The following is a 22,185-nucleotide window of genomic DNA, read 5'->3' on the forward strand; positions in this document are numbered from 1 at the left end:
ACCCAAGGCCATTCCAGCAGCTGCAAGTGGAGGAGTGGGGAATCAAACCCGGTTCTCCTAGGTAAGAGTCTGCTCACTTAACCACTATGGCTGACCCAAGGCCATTCCAGCAGCTGCAAGTGGAGGAGTGGGGAATCAAACCCGGTTCTCCTAGATAAGAATCCGCTCACTTAACCACTATGGCTGCCCCAAGGCCATTCCAGCAGCTGCAAGTGGAGGAGTGGGGAATCAAACCTGGTTCTCCTAGATAAGAATCCGCTCACTTAACCACTATGTCTGCCCCAAGGCCATTCCAGCAGCTGCAAGGGGAGGAGTGGGGAATCAAACCCGGTTCTCGTAGATAAGAGTCCGTTCACTTAACCACTATGGCTGCCCAAGGCCATTCCAGCAGGTGCAAGTGGAGGAGTGGGGAATCAAACCTGGTTCTCCTAGATAAGAATCTGCTCACTTAACCCACTATGTCTGCCCCAAGGCCATTCCAGCAGGTGCAAGTGGAGGAGTGGGGAATCGAACCCGGTTCTCCTAGATAAGAGTCTACGCACTTAACCACTATGCTAAGCTGGCTCCCTATGGTCCTGGATCGTCTCCCTCAGCCCCACCCCCACTGGTTGAGGGCCGCCTCCCACCCCCACTCAGCAGTGGCCAGAAAGTGGAACAGCTGCTCCGCTCAGCCCTATCCTCCCTCCTTTGCCAGGACAAAATCTGCCTGGCCCATGCATCCATAATATGACTGTCACCCACACAGGGGACCGCACCATGGGAGTAAGCCGGACCCCAATTCAAGGGGACTAGTACTGGTGCTATTCCTGGGACCGTGTCTCATGTTAGGCAATGATGATTCAGGGGCCAGAAAACAGTTTGCTGGTAAACGGGGACAGGGGCAGCATATGTAAGCCAAGCCAGCTCAGTTTTGTCAGATCTCAGAAGCAAAGGGGTTAATGCTTGGATGGGAGACCTCAAAGAAGTCCAGGGTTTGCAATGGCAAGCCACCTCTGTATGTCTTTTGCCCCGACCAAGACGGCCCAACAGGACCGGATCTACGTGTTTTTTGAGGGGGGGGGGACAAAATTAAAACATGACGCCCCCTTACGGGCCATTCTATCTTACGGTCCCAAAGAATACAATGGACTCCATACCCAATTTGGCGCCCCCCTCCGGTCGGCGCCCAGGGCATGCACCCCCCTCTGCCCCCCCCCCCCCCCCCCAGATCCGGGCCCTGTGGCCCAGGCTAGCATGATCTCATCAGATCTCGGAAGCTAAGCAGAATTGGCCCTGCTTAGGGCTCGGATGGGAGACCACCAAGGAAGTCCAGGGTTGCTACAAAGAGGCAGGCAATGGCCAGCCATCTCTGCTCATCTCTTGCCTTGAAAAACCTGCAGGGCCACCAGTAAGCGGACAGTGACTTGACGGCTCTTTTCACCGCCAAGCTAGGCCCAACTTTCAAGCCCCAGGAAAAAGTTTGGCAGACGATTGCTGCTTCCTGAAATCTGGATTCTCAGGCTGGTGGCAGGGCGGGCGGGCGTGCCGTCGTTGCCGCAATTTAACCTTAAGCGACAGAGTATTAGCCTCCGACGCCACTTTCCAAATGTGGCTCATTCAATTTCCTTAATTTATCTTTGAGTTTATGGCTGCTTTTGATAGTAGCTTTTCTATTGCAATTCCCCATTCTTACCCCGAAAAAAAAGCCCCGAAAAAAAGAGAACATATACCATCAACTGCAAATGTGCCTCATTTTAATCTGTAATGGTATAAAAAAAAAGAAGCTCAACAACAGCCCAGAGTGAGGAGAAAACGAACAATAATGCAGGAAAACAGACAGAGAACAAAAAGCTAATTATTGGGTTAGACGACTATTAGTCTAGATCGTTTCTGAAGATGGGAATATTTGCTTTATTTTATGACAAATGCAGAAATAAAAAAAAGGGGGGGAAGGGGAAGCGCAGGGAGGGGGGGGGGAATCAGGTCTGACTGTGATTAGCATGAATGGGATGCAGACGACCAGGAGGAAATAAAGCTAAAATGGAACAGATCAAGAGGAAGGGCCCTGACAGAACTTTCAGAAACCAAGTTTACGGGTCCTTGTTTTAAAAGGCTGCCGCTTGGCTAGCCCGGCCTCACGCTGGCACTACGCACGGCTCTCCTGCGTGCTGGGGGAAATGCTGGGCCCCCCATCTGCACCGGCCACAACATATGGAAAGGATTTGGCCAACAAGAGAGAGAGAGAGAGAGAAAGGGAAACAGCTGCTGACCAACATCTGGGAAGGAAGCCGCACAGCTGTTTTGCCTTTTCCAACAGGGGGAAAGTGCTTGCTAGGAAAAACCAGGGGGGCAGAAAGAGAAGAACATTTTGCCAGACGGCCACTGGCGATGGCGATGCACGGCCGGGAGAGGAGTGACAACGGAAAGAGATGCTTGAGAAATTAGGCATTTAAAAAAAAAAAAAGAGAGAGAAGATTAAAATTCTAAGTTTCCCCTGTTTTCAAGAAAAGTTAAGGGCAGGTGGATGCACTTTTGAAAGAACCGAATACAGAATGCCTGCAATTACTGCTCGCTGGTGCAAGATGAAACGCGTGTGACTAAAAACCGATCTGGATTTTTTGCCCCTTGCACAAAATCTGCAAGAGACCCAGCCCTTGTAACACTCTGCTGGCGAGGACTGAGACTACTGCTGAGAAAGCTCCTGGCTGAGTGCGCTCTGACCTTCGGGAAAGCCTGGATGGCTAAGAGCTCTGTGTGAGAGAGGTGGTCCCTCGGCTGGAATTCAGTCAATTCCCACAGAACCTGGCAGAATACAGAAGCTTCTTCTGGAGAGCAAAGAGGAACATAAAGGAAGCTCCCCAGGGTGGAACTCTAGCAGGAGCTCCTTTGCATATTAGGCCACACACCCTTGATGTAGCCAATCCTCCAAGAGCTTACAAAAAAAAGAGCCCTGTAAGCTCTTGGAGGATTGGGCTACAACAGGGAGTGTGTGGCCTAATATGCAAAGGGGCTCCTGCTAGAATTCCACCCCTGAGGCTCCCGAAGGAAAGCCTTCCACAACTCTCAACGCCACAACCAAAAAAGGCTCTGAGCCGGAGTCTCATCAGCTGGTGCTTCATTTGGGAGGCATTCAGACATTTCCCTCACATTTCTGTAATCCATTCAAAGTGAAGTCCATTCAGGGGAACAGACTTACCATGATCACATGAAACTACCTTACACTGAATAAAGACCCTTGGTCCATTAAGGCCAGTACTGTCTACTCCAAGGGTGTCAAACATGCAGTTTGGGGGCCGAATCAGCCCCCCGAGCGACTGGCTGTCCTCTGCTTCCTTCTCCCTCTTTCCTTGCTTCCTTCTGCATAACAGCTTGCTTTGCCAGCCTTGCTCAATCACACAGGAGCTATAGAGTAAAGCCTCTATTTTCTCCATTGGCTGAGGCTCCTCCATTGGCTGAGGAAGGGGGGAGGAATAGCTTGCTTTGCCAGGCTCTCTCAATCACACAGCGGAGCTACTGAGCCAAACCTCTCTTTCTTCTATTGACTGAGGCTCCCTGGGGAGGGAGGGAAAGAGCCAGAGCTTCCTTTGCCCAGTTCCCTGGATCCCATGGGAGAGATACAAAGAAAGCACCTTTAAGAACAATGAGTGCTAACGTTTTAAGTATGTTTTAAATTTTTCTGTTCTTTATAAAGTTTAGATCTCTGCTACCTAATCTAAAATAGCTACACACATGGCCCAGCCCCTCAAGGTCTCATTTACGTCAGATCCGGCCCTCAACACCTCTGGTCTACTCAGACTGGCAGTGGCTCTCCAGGGTCTCAAGCGGAGGTCTTTCGCATCTCCTCCTGCCGGATCTTTTAACTGGGGATGCCTGGGATTGAACCTGGGGCCTCCTGCATGCCAAGCAGATGCTCTGCCACTCAGCCATAGCCCCTTTCCAATGTTGGCACATGAAGCCACCTTATACCGAAGCAGAACTTTGGTTCATTTCATTATTACTCCGACCAGAAGCAGCTCTCCAGGGTCTCAGCCTGCGTTTGGTCATATCACCCCCTGCCTGATTTCACTGCAGATGCTGGGGATTGAACCTGGGACCTTCTGCATGCCAAGCAGATGTTCTACCACTGAGCCGCAGCTGCTGCCCTCGAACGAGCTCCACATCCGCTGAGACAGTGTGTTTTGTTTCCTCCTCCGTCCACTCAAAGAGAGCAAATGTGATAAATGTTATCACTGAAGATTTTACAGTAAACTACAGAGCAGGAAATAAGTCTGATTGTTAGCCTGCCCCCTCCTCCGCCACTCCGCTCGCATTCTGTTTGGGTGGGATAAAATGGATAAAAATTTGTTTCTTGCATTCATCTAGTCATATTAGCCAACGACAACAGGATTAGGCAGAGCACTGCTGTTTTCATTGGAAATCCTCTTTAAGAAGGCGACGGGAAAAGCTCCAGAGAACTAGATGGTTATACCTCTGAATGTGAGATACCATTTGCCTGACCCCATCTGGCAACATTACAGTGCAGGGGTGTCAATGTCTGGCCCGTGGGCCAGAACCGCCCATTGGGCTCTTTTCTCCCCCCTCCCCCTCATGTCCTCGCTTTTTGAAGCTTTGAGGCTGCCAAAGTTCCTCGGCTCTTTCTGCCTTGTCTTTGCCTGATGCAGCAGAAAGCAAAGCTGCAAAGAAAATGTGGAGGGGTCCATTCCACGTTTTCCTTGCAACTTCGTCTGGGCTGCCATGTGTCTCAATTGTGCAGAGATCAGTTTCATGTTTCAGTGCTCCTATAGCCACCTGAAGGAGCTCCGTGGCACAGAGTGGTAAAGCTGCAGTACTGCAGTCTGAGCTCTCTGCTCACAACCTGAGTTCGATCCCGGCAGAAGCTGGGTTCAGGTAGCTGGCTCAAAGTTGACTCAGCCTTCCATCCTTCCGAGGTCAGTAAAATGAATACCCAGTTTGCAAGGGGGGGGGGAGTGTAGATGACTGGGGAAGGCGATGGCAGACCACCCCATAAAAAATGCCACGATGCAGCGTCACCCCAGAGTCGGAAGCAACTGGTGCTTGCACTGGGGACTACCTTTTTTAACCTTTATAGCCAGCTGAAGCTCATGCTTCCTGGAGTTGTGTCCCTGCAAAAAACAGGGCTGATGCTTTGAGCCAACCTGTCTTTGTTAAATGGACCTGAGAACTGGTGCGTAATGAGTATTCTAGCATGGGAACCCACAGCCAAAGGGAGATATTACACTAGAGAGCCTTTGCTCTCTTTGCCCCATCCCCCCCCGGGGGGGCGGGGAGAAAAGCTTGCAGTGCCATTTCATTGTTTTCCCAGGCTCAGAGCATTTTATATTTTTAGTTTCTGCTGTAATCCTTGTGCTTTTTCCTGTTTTATTTTAAAAACTGTATTGCCAAATCCCACTATTCTCCCACCTTTCCATTTTAAACAAAATATTGCAAGAGTTTAAAGCATGTTCGTATTTTAAGTTAAAACATAACATCCTTAATTGTGTTTGTCCGTGTCCTTTATAAAGTTTCTATCTCCGCTACCTGTGGCTAATAGCCACTGATGGACCTGGAGCACAGGTCCATCAGTGGCTATTAGCCACAGTGTATGTGTGTATATAAAATTTTTTGCCACTGTGTGACACAGAGTGTTGGACTTGATGGGCCGTTGGCCTGATCCAACATGGCTTCTCTTATGTTCTTATGTTCTACCTGGCATTACATTTTATGACACACATGGCCAGGCCCCACAAAATCCCTTTTGTGTCAGATCTGTCCCTCCTAACAAATGAGTTTGACACCCCTAGCATGGCGGGTTAGATGCATCTCAGTCCAGTCCAACAATGCAGTTCTTATGCCTACCAATTTTAGGTTGCTTCCTAGAATGTATGCTGATCTCAACTTGAAATAGAAAGGAGTGGGGGAAAGAAAGAAATGTAGAGGGATGCTCACACCCACCCACCCACCCATACCCACAAAGACACTCAATGGCTGCAAGTTAACAAATCCTAGCGTGTGCCAACCCCCCCCCCCCCATTTATCTGCTTCTTTATATGCCAAAACAACGCAAGTTGACTTTTAAAAAATGCAAAGGGATTGTTTTTTCCAGAAAACATGGTATCCTTCCTTTGCAGGCGTCTCCGTAGCCAGGCAGCTACTTAACAAACTGCAGTTTGTGAACTGAGACCCATCAACAAACCTTGGTTTCTTGGGTTGTTTACACGGAGATGTCACAGTTAACAGAGGGTTGAGTCAAGTATAGTTCACAAAACCAGCATTTATCACAGATGAGTGGAGCCAACCTCAGAATTATGACCAAATGATGTTGAAGTGGGCTGGGGTGGGCAAACCCCTAAACCCAATTAAAACAGCAGGAGTAGATGGGTGAGATTTTGGGGAAGCCATGTGTAACATAGAACAGGAGTGGCCAAACTTGCTTATCATAAGAGCCGCATAAAATAAATGTCAGATGTTTGAGAGCTGCAAGACATGAAGGTCAGATATTTGAGAGCCACAAGGAAGGCAGGAAGCCAAATAGATGGGGGGAGGGAGGATGAAAAAGCAAGCAACTTTAAATGCATTTTCCAAGCTGCCAGGTGGCTTGGCTTGGTGAAGCGAAGTGAGTCTGCGCACAGAGAGAGCAGGTTAGGAAAGAAAGAAAGAAAGAAAGAAAGAAAGAAAGAAAGAAAGAAAGAAAGAAAGAAAGAAAGAAAGAAAGAAAGAAAGAAAGAAAGAAAGAAGGAAGGAAGGAAGGAAGGAAGGAAGGAAGGAAGGAAGGAAGGAAGGAAGGAAGGAAGGAAGGAAGGAAGGAAGGAAGGAAGGAAGGCCTTCTCCAAGCTGGCCAATGGGGCACTTGGGGCTTCAAGAGCCACACAATACATGTGAAAGAGCCACAGTTTGGTCACCCCTGACATAGAACATGAGCATTTTTAACCACTATTGATTTCAATGGGAGAGAGAGTTACAACTGTGCTTAAATACTTTCCACTGGATACAGAGAGCCTTATAGATACTTCTCTTTGACTGGACCAAGCCTGCTGACCACACATGGACATCCGTACAACTACTGCAGAAATTCAGTAACCAATTAAGAGGCAAAAGAACACGTCATTAGATTCTGGTAGTTTGAAAAAGGCCCGCTTGGCCTGGAACCAACCTGTTTATTTCATTTATACCCCAGCTCTCTCCCCAGAGGGGACCCAAAGTGGCCTGCATCACTCTTGTTTTTGTCACTGTTGTCAGAAGCAAAACACATACTTTGTGTGTATGGTTCATACGATTGTATGGAAGAGATTAAAGCACGTTACATATATGAGGCTCTTTACGGAAAGGGGCCTGCGTATCTCTGGGACCGCCTCTCCCCATATGACCCCCCCCCCCCTCCCAGGCTCTGAGGTCTGCTGCTCAACATCTTCTCATAGTTCCTGGTCCTAAGGATTCCCTAGATGGTTTCAATGAGGGCAAGGGCCTTTTTGGACTGGGGCCGTACCTGGAATGAGCTCCAGCTGGAGATTCGGGCCCTCCAGGACTTATCAAGGTTTCGCAGGGCCTGTAAGACGGAGCTGTTCTGCCAGGCTTTTAATTGATCCAGCGGGCATCCTCCGAAAGTCATCACTCCCCCCAGCATTTCACCATTATGGCGTTACGTCACGCTACTAGCCATCAGCCGCATGCTGTTTACCGCCTACGTCTGCAAGAGTGTTTACTGTGCTGCTCCTGTTTTGTAACGTCTTGTTTTTATGGTATTGTTTTAACTCTGTTGTTTTATTGTTGTGAGCCGCCCTGAGCCCACTTGTGGGATAGGGCGGGGTATAAATCTAAAAATTAAATTAAACGATGGCTGAGTCCCAGCTAGAACCACCATCTCCAGCAGGGGCTATACAGTGAGAAGGCAGGGAAAGGGAGGAAGGTTTAGGCTTGGTAGAGACCCATGGCGCAGAGTGGTAAAGCTGCAGTACTGCAATCCAAGCTCAGCTCACAACCTGAGTTCGATTCCAGGGGAAGCTGGGTTCAGGTAGCCGGCTCAAGGTTGACTCAGCCGTCCATCCTTTTGAGGTCGGTAAAATGAGTACCCAGTTTGCTGGGGGGGAAGTGTAGATGACTGGGGAAGGCGATGGCAAACCACCCCGTAGAAAGTCTGCCCTGTGACGTCACCTCATGGGTTGGTAACGACTCGGGGCTTGCACAGGGGACTACCTTTGCCTTTTAGAGCCCTGTACTGCTGGATTAAGATGGCATAAAGCCTCTGCCCCCGGGGCGTGAAGAGGCATGGAAGACATAATTTACTCAAAAGAGAAGATCAGCTTTTGGGCACATCTGTGCAACTTGGATGTTTGCTTTCCTTTAGTAGCATCATTTACCCCGGTAAAAACATATGAACATTTGAAGCTGCCTTTTACTGAATCAGACCCTCGGTTTATCAAAGTCAGTATTGTCTACTCAGACTGGCAGCAGCTCTCCAGGGTCTCAAGCTGAGGTTTTTCATGCCTATTTGCCTGGACCCTTTTTAGTTGGAGATGCCGGGGATTGCACTTGGGACTTCTGCTTACCAAGCAGATGCTCTACCACTGAGCCACCGACCCTCCCCAATACAGGTAAAGGTAGTCCCCTGTGCAAGCACCAGTCGTTTCCGACTCTGGGGTGACATCGCATCATGATGTTTTCACGGCAGACTTTTTACAGGGTGGTTTGCCATTGCCTTCCCCAGTCATCTACGCTTTCCCCCCAGCAAGCTGGCTACTCCTTTGACCAACCTCGGAAGGATGGAAGGCTGAGTCAACCTTGAGCCGGGTACCTGAACCCAGCTTCCACCGGGATCGAACTCAGGTCGTGAGCAGAGCTTAGGACTGCAGAACTGTAGCTTCACCACTCTGTGCCACACGGCTGCATCTGCACCATTTGGAAATCTGCCTCTTCGACAGGGCTGGAGCCTGCACTGCCCTCCACAGTGCCCTCGATAAAAAGGACCCACATGACAGAACCGGTTCCTACATACAGACGTGTACCGCATCACGCTCGTCTCCGCTCCTCAGACGTCTCCCAGCCCCCCCTCTCAGAAGCAAACCTTTCAGATCTCCTGAGGACCCACCAGGATCCCAAAAGGTTAAAAGGAACACGGCGGAGAGCTGCCGATTGTAAGTGAATTACATTTGGCCTTGAAAGCCAAGCTGAGCCACAGCTATATTATGAGGAGGCATGGCTCGGCGTTGTTTACCATCACCCTGACTAATGCAGACCTCTTTTTTTTGTTTTAAATAATCTCATGCAAATTAGACACACACTTCCTTCCAGTTGATTGCTATCTGCAAGGAATAAAATAACCGCAGAGGGTACGGAGCAAGGACTGAGACAGAGAGAAGGATGCGAGGAAAACAGAACGTGACCTGCCCCCCTCCTCTCTCCCTCCGCCCTTTCCTCCAAGAAGCTGTCTTTGGACGGATTAGTCCTTTATTTCCTTAACACCTTAAAAATATTTTTGCTGTCTCTAGAGGTCAAGTAGAACTGATCTGCACGGTGTCACAAAAGAATTATATTCGGTCTTTCTTTTCCAGGGGAGCTGAAATTTCGTACAATTTCGAGGAGCTAAAAATATCCTCTAAGCCGCCCCTCCCCTCCACGAAACTTACATGTTCACAATGTTTTGCTCAGTTTCATTTCTAAGTGCTTTGGATTTGTTTTTAAGGAAGGGGTGCTTTTTCTTGTTAGTCATGAAAGCTATCCAATCAGGGACCATGTAGCCTTTATGGCGAACGATGTCATGGTGCCATGGAGCCAATCACATCTAGCTATGTCATAACATCACAAAGCCAAAGAAGAGTGAGAGAAAGACTTCCTTCCATTACTATGAAAAGGAGGTCATTTCGCCCCATTTCACAGCTCCTCCAAATTATCACCGAGCTCTGGGACGTCTTCTGTGGGAAGCGAACTTTCTCCCTTCAAGATAGATCCAAGTGAAGCAGTTGAACAAAGCAGGAGTCAAGTTTCACCTTTAAGACCAACAAAGTTTTATTCAGAATGTAAGTTTTCATGTGCTAAAAGCTAAAAGAAGTGTGCTTTTAGCACACGAAAACATGTTCTGAAGAAAATGTTGTTGGTCTTAAAGGTGCCTCTTGACTCCTGCTTTGTTCATTCTCCCTTCAAATTTGACTTAGGAACATAAGAGAAGCCATGTTAGATCAGGCCAATGGCCCATCCAGTCCAACACTCTGTGTCACATAAGAACATAAGAGAAGCCATGTTGGATCAGGCCAATGGCCCATCCAGTCCAACACTCTGTGTCACATAAGAACATAAGAGAAGCCATGTTGGATCAGGCCAATGGCCCATCCAGTCCAACACTCTGTGTCACATAAGAACATAAGAGAAGCCATGTTGGATCAGGCCAATGGCCCATCCAGTCCAACACTCTGTGTCACATAAGAACATAAGAGAAGCCATGTTGGATCAGGCCAATGGCCCATCCAGTCCAACACTCTGTGTCACATAAGAACATAAGAGAAGCCATGTTGGATCAGGCCAATGGCCCATCCAGTCCAACACTCTGTGTCACATAAGAACATAAGAGAAGCCATGTTGGATCAGGCCAATGGCCCATCCAGTCCAACACTCTGTGTCACATAAGAACATAAGAGAAGCCATGTTGGATCAGGCCAATGGCCCATCCAGTCCAACACTCTGTGTCACATAAGAACATAAGAGAAGCCATGTTGGATCAGGCCAATGGCCCATCCAGTCCAACACTCTGTGTCACATAAGAACATAAGAGAAGCCATGTTGGATCAGGCCAATGGCCCATCCAGTCCAACACTCTGTGTCACATAAGAACATAAGAGAAGCCATGTTGGATCAGGCCAATGGCCCATCCAGTCCAACACTCTGTGTCACATAAGAACATAAGAGAAGCCATGTTGGATCAGGCCAATGGCCCATCCAGTCCAACACTCTGTGTCACAGAAGAACATAAGAGAAGCCATGTTGGATCAGGCCAGTGGCCCATCCAGTCCAACACTCTGTGTCACATAAGAACATAAGAGAAGCCATGTTGGATCAGGCCAATGGCCCATCCAGTCCAACACTCTGTGTCACATAAGAACATAAGAGAAGCCATGTTGGATCAGGCCAATGGCCCATCCAGTCCAACACTCTGTGTCACATAAGAACATAAGAGAAGCCATGTTGGATCAGGCCAATGGCCCATCCAGTCCAACACTCTGTGTCACAGAAGAACATAAGAGAAGCCATGTTGGATCAGGCCAGTGGCCCATCCAGTCCAACACTCTGTGTCACATAAGAACATAAGAGAAGCCATGTCGGATCAGGCCAATGGCCCATCCAGTCCAACACTCTGTGTCACACAGTGGCAATTTTTTTTTATATATATATATATATACACACACACACACACTGTGGCTAATAGCCACTGATGGACCTCTGCTCCATATTTTTATCTAAACCCCTCTTGAAGGTGGCCATGCTTGTGGCCGCCACCACCTCCTGTGGCAGTGAATTCCACATGTTAATCACCCTTTGGATGAAGAAGTACTTCCTTTTATCCGTTTTAACCTGTCTGCTCAGCAATTTCATCGAATGCCCACGAGTTCTTGTATTGTGAGAAAGGGAGAAAAGTACTTCTTTCTCTACTTTCTCCATCCCATGCATTATCTTGTAAACCTCTATCATGTCACCCGCAGTTGATGTTTCTCCAAGCTAAAGAGTCCCAAGCGTTTCAACCTTTCTTCATAGGGAAAGTGTTCCAGCCCTTTAATCATTCTAGTTGCCCTTTTCTGGACTTTCTCCGATGCTATAATATCCTTTTTGAGGTGCGGCGACCAGAACTGCACACAGTACTCTAAATGAGACCGCACTTAGCTTTATTTATTTTGAATCATCAATACCCAGCGAGTGTGTGTAGTGCTTCTATCTGAGAAACTGTGGGGCAGGAGATTATGCCAAATGATTTATTATTATTTTATTATTACTACTTTAAATTTCTATCCCGCCCTCTCCGCAAGCGGACTGATGAAAGAAATGTGTTTTCCAAAGCAAGTTTTAAAAGCGTTAGCTGCCCTTTCCTCCTGCCCCCCCCCCCCAAAAAAAAAGCTTTCTGAACACAGCATAAGCTGATCGACGACTATCAGGTAATTCCACCTCATGCACCGTGCACTTGCGCCACACCCTCAAGACCTCTCACTGCCTTCCAGTTCCAAGAATTAATTAACTTAAAATATTTATATTCGGCTTTTCTCCAGGTCGACAGAACTCAAGATGTTCTGCCGCATGTGAAAGAGGGGTCGGCCTGGAGAAAAACTGAGACAAGATCAGATGTGCAAGCGTAGAGACGACGGTTTCAATCGGTGCAACAAACTCAGTTCTGCTTGCAGTCCATGAAAATAAAAACAAAAGTTCAGAACTAGAAGCCACCAATTGGAAGCCAGTTTGGTATAAATGATTAAGCATGCAGACTCTTATCTGGGAGAACCAGGTTTGATTCCCCACTCCTCCACTTGCAGCTGCTGGAATGGCCTTGGGGCAGCCATAGCTCTTGCAGAGCTATCCTTGAAAGCGCAGCTACTGTGTGAGCTCTCTCAGTCTCACCCACCTCATGGGGTGCCTGTTGTGGAGGAGGAAGGTAAAAGAGATTGTGAGCCACTCTTGAGATTCAGAGTGAAGGACAAGGTATAAATCCAATATCATCATCATCATCTACACCAGTTTGGTGTAGTGGCTAAGTGTGCAGACTCTTATCTGGGAGAACTGGGTTTGATTCCCCACCCCTCCACTTGCACCTGCTAGCATGACCTTGGGTCAGCCATAGCTCTGGCAGCGGTTGTCCTTGAAAGGGCAGCTGCTGTGAGAGCCCTCTCCAGCCCCACCCACCTCATAGGGTGTCTGTTGTGGAGGAGGAAGGTAAAGGAGATTGTGAGCCGCTCTGAGACTCTTCGGAGTGGAGGGCAGGATATAAATCCAATACCTTCATCTACCTCGCAGGGTGTCTGTTGTGGGGGAGGAAGGTAAAGGAGATTGTGAGCCCCTCTGAGACTCTTCGGAGTGGAGGGCGGGATATAAATCCAATACCTTCATCTACCTCACAGGGTGTCTATTGTGGGGGAGGAAGGTAAAAGAGATTGTGAGCCCCTCTGAGACTCTTCAGAGTGGAGGGCGGGATATAAATCCAATACCTTCATCTACCTCACAGGGTGTCTGTTGTGGGGGAGGAAGGTAAAGGAGATTGTGAGCCCCTCTGAGACTCTTCAGAGTGGAGGGCGGGATATAAATCCAATATCTTCATCTACCTCACAGGGTGTCTGTTGTGGGGGAGGAAGGTAAAGGAGATTGTGAGCCCCTCTGAGACTCTTCGGAGTGGAGGGCGGGATATAAATCCAATATCTTCTTCTTCAGTGATGAAAGCAGTTTGAAAAGGGGACCTTTGCCCGTAGACAAACTCCTCCTGCTTCTCGTTTAACAAGTGCTGCAGACTTTTGCACAGTTTTAAAAGGCTGCTGAACAGCTCTGGCTGTATCCAGAGAAGACGCCTCTTAAGCCCCGATAGTTTAAATTTCCTTTCTCACAATGCTGATGCTGATTCCTTTTTGAAACTCTTATTCCCCCCCCCCCTTCCCCATTCTCCCAGCTGGCACAAAGAAAGAGACAAGGCTTCACGGCTTAACACTGGGCATATTTGTAAGTACTTGTTGGAATAAAACTGAACTTCCTAAATATGCCAAAACAGCGCAATTTAACTTTAAAAAAATGAATAGGGATTGGTTTTTTCCCAGGAGAAAAGAAAAGGGTTTGCCTCTGCAGTTTTAATATTTCCAAAAGTCTGAAATCTCTGCCCACATGACTCCCCTTTCCCGGATCTGCCTCTCTACTCACTCCATATCAGCAGTTCCCTGTTTTGCCATCTCTTGTCCCCGGGGAGAATTTTCCTCTCCTCCCCCCACTCTTCTGCTCCACTCCATCCCCACTTCTTTCATCTGATCTACTTCCTCAGAGAGGTCGAGATCCAGGAAGCCCTTAATTGCTCACAGGTGAGTCAAGCTCCTGGCTTCTTTTTAAAAGGAAGTCAGGCTCCGCCCCCCTGCCTCCATAACGGACCCTTAAAGCTGCTCTTGTGGGGGGGGGGGGAACAACCCATTTCCCTAAGTTTCAACAAAAACTGTGCAAGACTAAGGAATTTTTCAGTATTATACCAAGTCCCCAGTCTTGGTATAAATCTAGTCTAGGGGTAGCAAAACTGTGGCTCTTTCACATATATTGTGCGGCTCTCGACGCCCCCGCATCAGCCAGCTTGGAAAAGGCATTTCTCTTTTTAAATCCATGGCCAATGGCTGTGACTGATGGGAGTTGTAGGCAAAAAAACATCTGGAGAGCTACTGTTGGCCACCCCTGACTTAGAGAATGCATTTAAAGTTGTTTTCTTTCCACCTCTCCCTCCCTCCCTCCTTGCTTCCTTCCTTGCTTCCTTCCTTCCTTCCTTGCTTCCTTCCTTCCTTCCTTCCTTCCTTCCTTCCTTCCTCCCTCCCTCCCTCCCTGCAAATGAATTCAGTTGTACTTTAGGAACAGAGTTAGAATGGCTGCATTCAGACATCATTCAGAAACTTTGTAGGCTCCGATTTGGATTGATGGCTGAATGCAGAATTAACTAGGATTAAACTGTGGTTTGGAGACTGAGTTATGCAGGAAGAAACCTCCGTTTTGGCTTCAGTCCTGACATGTCACACTAGAAGAGGGGCCCAAATACAAACCCTTTGTGCCCAAACAAAAGCTGAGATAAAGCACGACAGCAACAGAACTACCTAGTATTCAGAGAGGCAGAGACAGAGAGAGAGAGACAGAGACCCGGTTTGCCAGAGACCATCACGTTCATCGTGGAGGAGAGCTATGAACCAAAGACCTCCTGATTCCTAGCTTAATCTTGCCGTCAGCTTTGCGTGCAGACCCGTCTTCCTTCCTTCAGTCTGGCCTTTTGAAGAAGGCAAAAGGTCCAATGGAGTTTAACATACACTTTGGTGGGGTCAAAGGTGCCTGTCAGGTCAATTCCATCTTCTGAGGTTCTACGTTGCTAAAAAAGTAAGGTCAACAAAAATGTCCCTGTGCGTTTGTCGTCCTCTTCAGGGAGGCTGTTGATTTGGGCTGATTTTCCCTCCCCGCCCCCAACCGCTACATCTGCATCGCAGCCTCAGTCACGCTAGCAGAGATGTTTCGGTGTGGAGTTCTGGGCGTGGGGGAACAGAGAGGGGAAGAAGGGAGGGGAAGAACCTCTGCTTGGCTTGTGCCAGGGGCCCCAGGTTCACTTTCTGGCATCTCCAGTAAAAAGGACCAGGTAGGTCCAATAAAAAGAACCTGCCAACAAAAGTCCGTATGGTCAAAGCAATGGTATTCCCAGTAGTAATGTATGGCTGTGAGAGCTGGACCATAAGGAAGGCCGAGCGCTGAAGAATAGACGCTTTCAAACTGTGGTGCTGGAGAAGAATCTTGAGAGTCCCTTGGACTGCAAGAAGATCCAATCAGTCAGTCCTAAGGGAAATCAACCCAGACTGTTCCCTGGAAAGTCAGATGCTGAAGCTGAAGCTCAAATACTTTGGCCACCCAATGAGAAGGGAGCACTTCCTGGAGAAGACCTTTGAGAGTCCCTTGGACTGCAAGAAGATCCAATCAGTCAGTCCTAAGGGAAATCAACCCTGACTGTTCCCTGGAAAGTCAGATGCTGAAGCTGAAGCTCAAATACTTTGGCCACCCAATGAGAAGGGAGCACTCCCTGGAGAAGACCTTTGAGAGTCCCTTGGACTGCAAGAAGATCCAATCAGTCAGTCCTAAGGGAAATCAACCCTGACTGTTCCCTGGAAGGTCAGATGCTGAAGCTGAAGCTCAAATACTTTGGCCACCCAATGAGAAGGGAGCACTCCCTGGAGAAGATCCTGATGCTAGGAAAGACAGAAGGCATAAGAAGAAGGGGATGGCAAAATATGAGATGGCTGGATAGTGTTACTGATGTAACGAACACGAATTTGAGCAGACTTCGGAGGATGGCGGAAGACAGGAGGGCCTGGTGTGACTTTGTCCATAGGGTCGCAAAGAGCTGGACTCGACTGTGTGACTGAACAACAACAAAGGTGATGGGAAAGACCTCAGCCTGAGAATGCTGCTGCTGGACTGAGCAGGCAAGACTGACCTTGATAATCCAGTGGTCTGGTTCAGTACAAGGCAGTTTTCTGTGTGTTCATCGGACGGAGGGTCAATCCATAGTCCAGCACCCTGCTCCCTGCAGAGGTGGGCTTCTAGGAAGCCCATGACCCCTGAGAAACTGTTGCTTAGCGGTATGCTGTCTCTGAACAGGAAGCTCCATTTAGCCATCACTGGCAGACCTCTTCTGGTCCCTGGAGCCAGTTTGGCGTAGTGGTTAAGTGTGTGGACGCTCCTCCACTTGCAGCTGCTGGAAAGGCCTGGGGTCAACCAGAGCTATCGCAGGAGTTGTCCTTGAAGGGCAGCTGCTGTGAGAGTCCTCTCAGCCCCACCCACCTCACAGGGTGTCTGTTGTGGGGGAAGAAGATACAGGAGATTGTAAGTCGCTCTGAGACTCTGATTCAGAGAGAAGGGCGGGGTATAAATCTGCAGTCTTCTTCAGTCTTCTTATCCCCTTCCACAGCTGTCTAAACTAGCAGCTGTCACTCCACCTTATGATGGCGAATCCCACAAGTTGCTTATGCTCTTCTTTCTGTACTGCATATCTGCAAAAGCATAATCTTTGGCTGAGTACTGCATTCATCCCTCTTCAAAACCTACCTTTCCTATGAAGCCTCTAATTGGCACAAGGGCTTCAATCCCCCACATATACCCACTGAAGGTGACCCACCCCATCCATGGGCAGAATGAACCCAGATTCTTGCCCCATTCATCCCTCCCTCCTCTCTCCGTAAAGTGCCACGCACGCTGGCAGCACGCTTTTCAGTTAAGTTCTCTGGAATCGGCAGCAATCTCAACACAGCTAAGAACAGACCAACAAATGGCTGCTTGCTTGGTCAACTAGGGCGAGTATGAATCGCCTGCAGGTGACCAGGCAAGGAAACTTCTCTCTTTGTAGCCCCTCTACATGGGGCTGCCCTTGTCTCAAACCCGGAAGCTTCAACTAGTGCAGAATGTTGCAGCCAGGCTGTTAATGGGCCTTCCCTTGCGGGAGCACATTCAACCTGTGCTGAAAGCACTGCACTGGTTGCCCATTGCATACCAGGTTCGTTAACAAGGTGCTGGTTCTTACTTTTAAAGCCCTATTATGACCAGGGACCTGCATACTTTAGGGACCGCCTTTCCCCACATATTCCCCAGAAAGCACTTTGGTCAGGGTCACAAAATCTCCTCTCATGACAACTAGAGGCAGGGCCTTTTCTCGTGTAGCCCCAAGCTGGTGGAATGAGCTCCCTGAGGAGGTTAGGGCCCCGCGAGAGCTCGCACAGTTCCGCAGGATCTGTAAGACGCTGCTCTTCCGCAAGGCATTTGTTAATTAAGATCAAAGGCTACAACAGACTCCGAAACATCTGGACCACCTCTAGCATGAACCTAAGATCTGAAGTCAGCTGGAACAACAGAATAGAAGGGAAAAAAATTAAAGATTATAGCACTAGAAATGTTTTTGGTTTTTTTGCTTTTATGTCTTAATGTAATTTTATATTTCATGTATTTACATGAACATGTAAGCCGCCCTGAGCCTGATTTTGCGGGAGAGGGCAGGATATAAATCGAACAAAATAAATAAAAATCTTTAGAGGCCATAAACAATTAAGATCATATCTGGGAAACTGAGTAAGCCAGTCTTGCGGGCTGTTAACACTTTACATGGGAACAGGATCGGCCCTGTTGTTAAAGCCCCCAAAGCGCAGAACGATGGGTAAACAACCGCAAGGGAGGGTGCAAAGGAAGCTCACTGCTCCAGAGATGCCCACTGTTTGGAGTGCCAATGATCCAAAAAGAGAGAAGAAGCAAGAACACTCCCAACTGAACAGAACGCAACTTCGCTAAATCCACTGGGATTTCTCTGCCCTTCCCCACCTTGGGACTCAGCTCCTGAAAGTCAGCCAAAAGAAGCAGGCCTTGGGTTACTTCTACAAAGTGCTCAAGGGGAAGGGATGCAGCTCAGTGGTACAGCATCTGCTCAACGTGCAGAAAGTCCCGGGTTCAAACCCTGGCATCTCCAGTTTAAAAGAATCTAGCGGAAAGTGATGTGAAAGGCCTCTGCATAAGCCCCTGGAGAGCCGCTGCCAGTCTGAGTAGATAATGAATTCTGGTGGACTTGCCAGGGAAGGGAGGGAGGTCCACAATTAGTGGGGAGGAGAATGTAACTCCTACAACAGCCTTGTAAAGTAGACTATTATCATCCTCATATTACAGGTGCCTTACAGCAGGGGTGACAAACATGAGGCCCAAGGGCCGAATCAGGCCCCCAGAAGGCTCCTATCAGGCCCCGAAGCAACTGGCTGTCATCTGCTTCCTTCTCCCTCTCCCTTGCTTCCTTCTGCATCACAACATGCTTTGCAAGGCTTGCCCAACTGCACAGGAGCTACAGAGCAAAACCTCTATTTCCACCATTGGCTGAGGCTCCTTCCTTGGGGAGGAAGGGGGGGAGGCAGAGCTTGCTTTGCCAGGCATTCTCAATCGCACAGCAGAGCTACTGAGCCAAGCCTCTCTTCCTTCTATTGGCTAAGACTCCTCCCCTTCCTGTTTCCCTAGGGAAGGAAAGAATCAGAGCTTTCCTTTGCCCGGTTCCCTGGACACCATGGGAAAAATACAAAGAAAGCGCCTTTAAGTTCAACAAATGCTAACGTTTTAAGCATGTTCTGTTTTAATTTTTTTTTAAAAAAAATCTTTAATTGTGTCTGTCTGTGTCCTTTATAAAGTTTATCTCTTTGCTACCTAATCTAAAAGAGGAACACACCTGGTCTGGCCCAACAAGGTCTCATTTATGTCAGATCGGTCCCTCATACCAAATGAGTTTAACACCCTTGCCTTGCAGGGACAAACCCAAAAGACACTGCATGCCGTAGCTTCCTCCTTTCCCAAGCCAAACAATAGAATCATGAGAACCACAACTGTAGCTACAATCCATGGAAAGCTTCAACAAAGTCAAGAGCAGTCAAGATCGTAACTTATAACAGGATCTCAAGTGATGATGGGGTCACACGCTGAAGACCAATGAACTCCACCCGGATGACAGCTTCATGGAAGGTTGCTGGTCGATCATCACAAGCATAATTGCTCCACAATTCTCCACCTCCCACTTCTAGAAACCAAACTTACAATCTTGCCTGTAGCATCCCAGCTGGCTGATACTGGCAAACCAAGTGACAATTTGGAGGGACTGTTGGTCTAGGCCAAACAGGGGTGGCCAAACTTCCTTAACATAAGAGCTACATGGTATAAACGGCAGAAGTCTGAGAGCCTCAAGACATGAACATCAGATTTGGAGGGAGGGACGGAGGGAGGGAGGAAGGATATAGACAAGCTGGAATGGGTCCAGGAGGGTGATGAAGATGGTGAGGGGTCTGGAGACCCTGAGTAGAGAGGTTGAAGGAGCTGGGTTTGTTTAGCCTGGAGAGGAGGCAGCTGAGAGGTGATACAATCACCATCTTCAAGTACTTGAAGGGCTGTCATGTAGAGGATGGTGTGGAATTGTTTTCTGTGGTCCCAGAAGGTAGGACCAGAACCAATGGGTTGAAATTAAATCAAAAGAGTTTCCGGCTCAACATTAGGAAGAACTTCCTGATAGTTAGAGTGATTCCTCAATAGAACAGGCTTCCTCGGGAGGTGGTGGGCTCTCCTTCCTTGGAGGTTTTTAAACAGAGGCTAGATGGCCATCTGACAGCGATGAAGATCCTGTGAATTTGGGGTAGGTATTTGTGGGTTTCCTGCATTGTGCAGAGGGTTGGACTAGATGACCCTGGAGGTCCCTTCCAGCTCTGTGATTCTGTGAGTCTAAGGAAGGAAGGAAGGGGGAGAGAGGTGGAAAGAAAGCAACTTTAAACACATTTTCCAAGCTGCTGGCTGGCTTGGAGAAGTGATTTAAAGAAAAAAATGCCTTCTCCAAGCCAGCTGACAAGGCAGTGGAGAGCCACACAATATGTGTGAAAGAGCCACATGTGGCTCCCAAGCCGCCGTTTGGCCACCCCTTGTCTAGGTTGATGGGATTTTTTCATACGAAGCCCCCTTAAAGGGCCACGCTGCTGGAAGAGCCCCCAAAACAAATGTTTCTTTTGCCCAGCTGACAAGAGCTGGCCCTGAATTCAAGACTGAACAGGACTGAACAGGGCGTTTATCTTCTGTTCCCTCTACAAAGCGAAAACGATTTAACTGTGTGGGATTCGATTAAAAAGGTGACGCTAATGCCATCAGAGAGGGAAGGGTTAAGTGTAGCAGGCTGCTTCCTTTTTGGTATAAAAATCCCGGCACAAGTTTTGCCTTGCTGGCTGAGCTTTCGGGAGCCTATAATAAAATGAGGCGTAAATGAACACGAGGGTGCCAATGTCAAGGGGGTGAAAGTTTGGGAAAGGTTGTTAAGTATCTCCTTCTCCTCGGCCCTGTTTGCTGTCCCCCACCCTTCCCCACCCCCCCAGCCATTTACAGGACCTCCCCAAGTGATTGATGGATGGAAGAATCAGCGTGTCTGAGCAGACAGCTACCTGCCTTTCAAATAACCGGCACTCTTGCCCTAGACCTGAAGGCAAGCCCCACTTTTTATGAAGTGCAAAAGGCCTTTTTAAAAAATGAAAGATAAAGCAAACCTCCGAGGGGGCGGGAATAGCAAGGGAAGCGAGAAGGGGGGACTTTGGGGGGGACAAGGGCAAAAAACCTTTTTTTTTTTAAAAAAAGCTGTTTTTATTTATTTATTTGGTTAGCGTTTCCTTGCCCGTATGGGTGCAGTGAGGCCTCTCTCTCTCTCTCTCTCTCTTTTTCTCTCTCTCCCCCCAACATATTTCCCCCCCACCCCACCCCAAAGCCGTTAAAAGTCGTCGGGTGACCTGCAGACCCCTATTTCCCAGAGCCTTGTATAAAATTGAATTTTTTAAACATAAATTACACGTAATGACGACACTGTAAAAACTAACAGTAATGGAAAGCTGTGCTGTATTTCATTAGCCTGTATTATTCCGAGCCACCTGATCCAAGCGGGCCTTGTTTATGAGTTAGAGTGTTAGCAGGATGCCGATGGAAGCATTTGCTTCGACCTTGCAGTTCTCATTGGGGCATGAAATTACGACAGCAGCACCTTGATATTACGGCCATAAATACAGTAAACTGCAAATTTAAGCCAACGGCTCCTATTGTCTCCGAACATAAAGCTGATCGGTATTTATTTAAAAGGAGAATGAAAAAAAATATTATATATCACCTTGTTTATGGGTTTAGTTACCCCCCCCCTTTTCCCTTTCTTTCCCTACTTAATTTCCACCCCCCCCATCAAATTTGTTTATTTCTGATCCCAAAACAAAATGCAAAAAAAAAAAAATCTGAACGAATCAGCACCAGTTCTGGACCCAAAGCCGCAGAGGGCACACGCGGTTCTCACGGCCCCTCGGCACATCCATGCTTTTGCCGGAAAAGATACAGTGAGTTTGCCGGGCGAGCTTACGTGGAAAACGCTCTGTCGGCATCCCACGCTGTGCTTTAACAACTCAATCCACAACGACTCTCCTTAATAAGGTCGCCCCAACGGCTACCTTATTTCTCTACTCGCTGGATCTTATTTACTCGGTTAAACTCCCTCCACCCCCACTTTCAGTTATATATTTGCTCAACAAAAACAGATGTTTTCTTTTGGAAACGGGCTTTAAAAGTGTGACCTAGATGCTTGTTTGATGCAGAGTTCCGTGGTGCGGCATAAAATAAGTAGCAGAGGACCACATGCTCTTTTTGCCATGCAGACGAGTTGACCAGGCCACCCTGAGCAAATTCAGTTTCTCTCACCCCGGGGACGTTTGGTGATTTGCATCATGGACGTATGAAGCTGCCTTGTAGCAAAGTCAAACCAGCCCAGGATGGCCTTGTAGTCGCTCTCCAAGATCTCTCCCTACTCACTAGTGAGAGAGATTCCAAGAACTGATCCTGGGACCTGCCGCGAGCAAAGCAAGTGTTTTGTCACGGATCCAAGGGCCTTCTGCAATGGGCAGCCACAGCTAAGAAGGATTTTACTGCCTGCACTTCACCATGCCTGTCAGAACGCAT

The 22,185-nt window shown here is 48.2% G+C and overlaps 1 protein-coding gene across 1 annotated transcript in view; it reads right to left on the reverse strand.

The window, feature by feature from the left end:
* PEX14 (peroxisomal biogenesis factor 14) overlaps positions 1–21,614 on the reverse strand; it is a 57,767-nt gene extending 36,153 nt beyond the window's left edge. The window contains exon 1 of the mRNA XM_060259591.1: positions 21,487–21,614. Coding sequence (XP_060115574.1) covers positions 21,487–21,614 — 128 coding nt within the window. The remainder of the gene's footprint in view (positions 1–21,486) is intronic.
* Positions 21,615–22,185: the final 571 nt, after the last annotated feature.

The sequence above is a fragment of the Heteronotia binoei genome, chromosome 18 (genome assembly GCF_032191835.1).
Source record: "Heteronotia binoei isolate CCM8104 ecotype False Entrance Well chromosome 18, APGP_CSIRO_Hbin_v1, whole genome shotgun sequence".
NCBI lineage: Eukaryota > Metazoa > Chordata > Lepidosauria > Squamata > Gekkonidae > Heteronotia > Heteronotia binoei.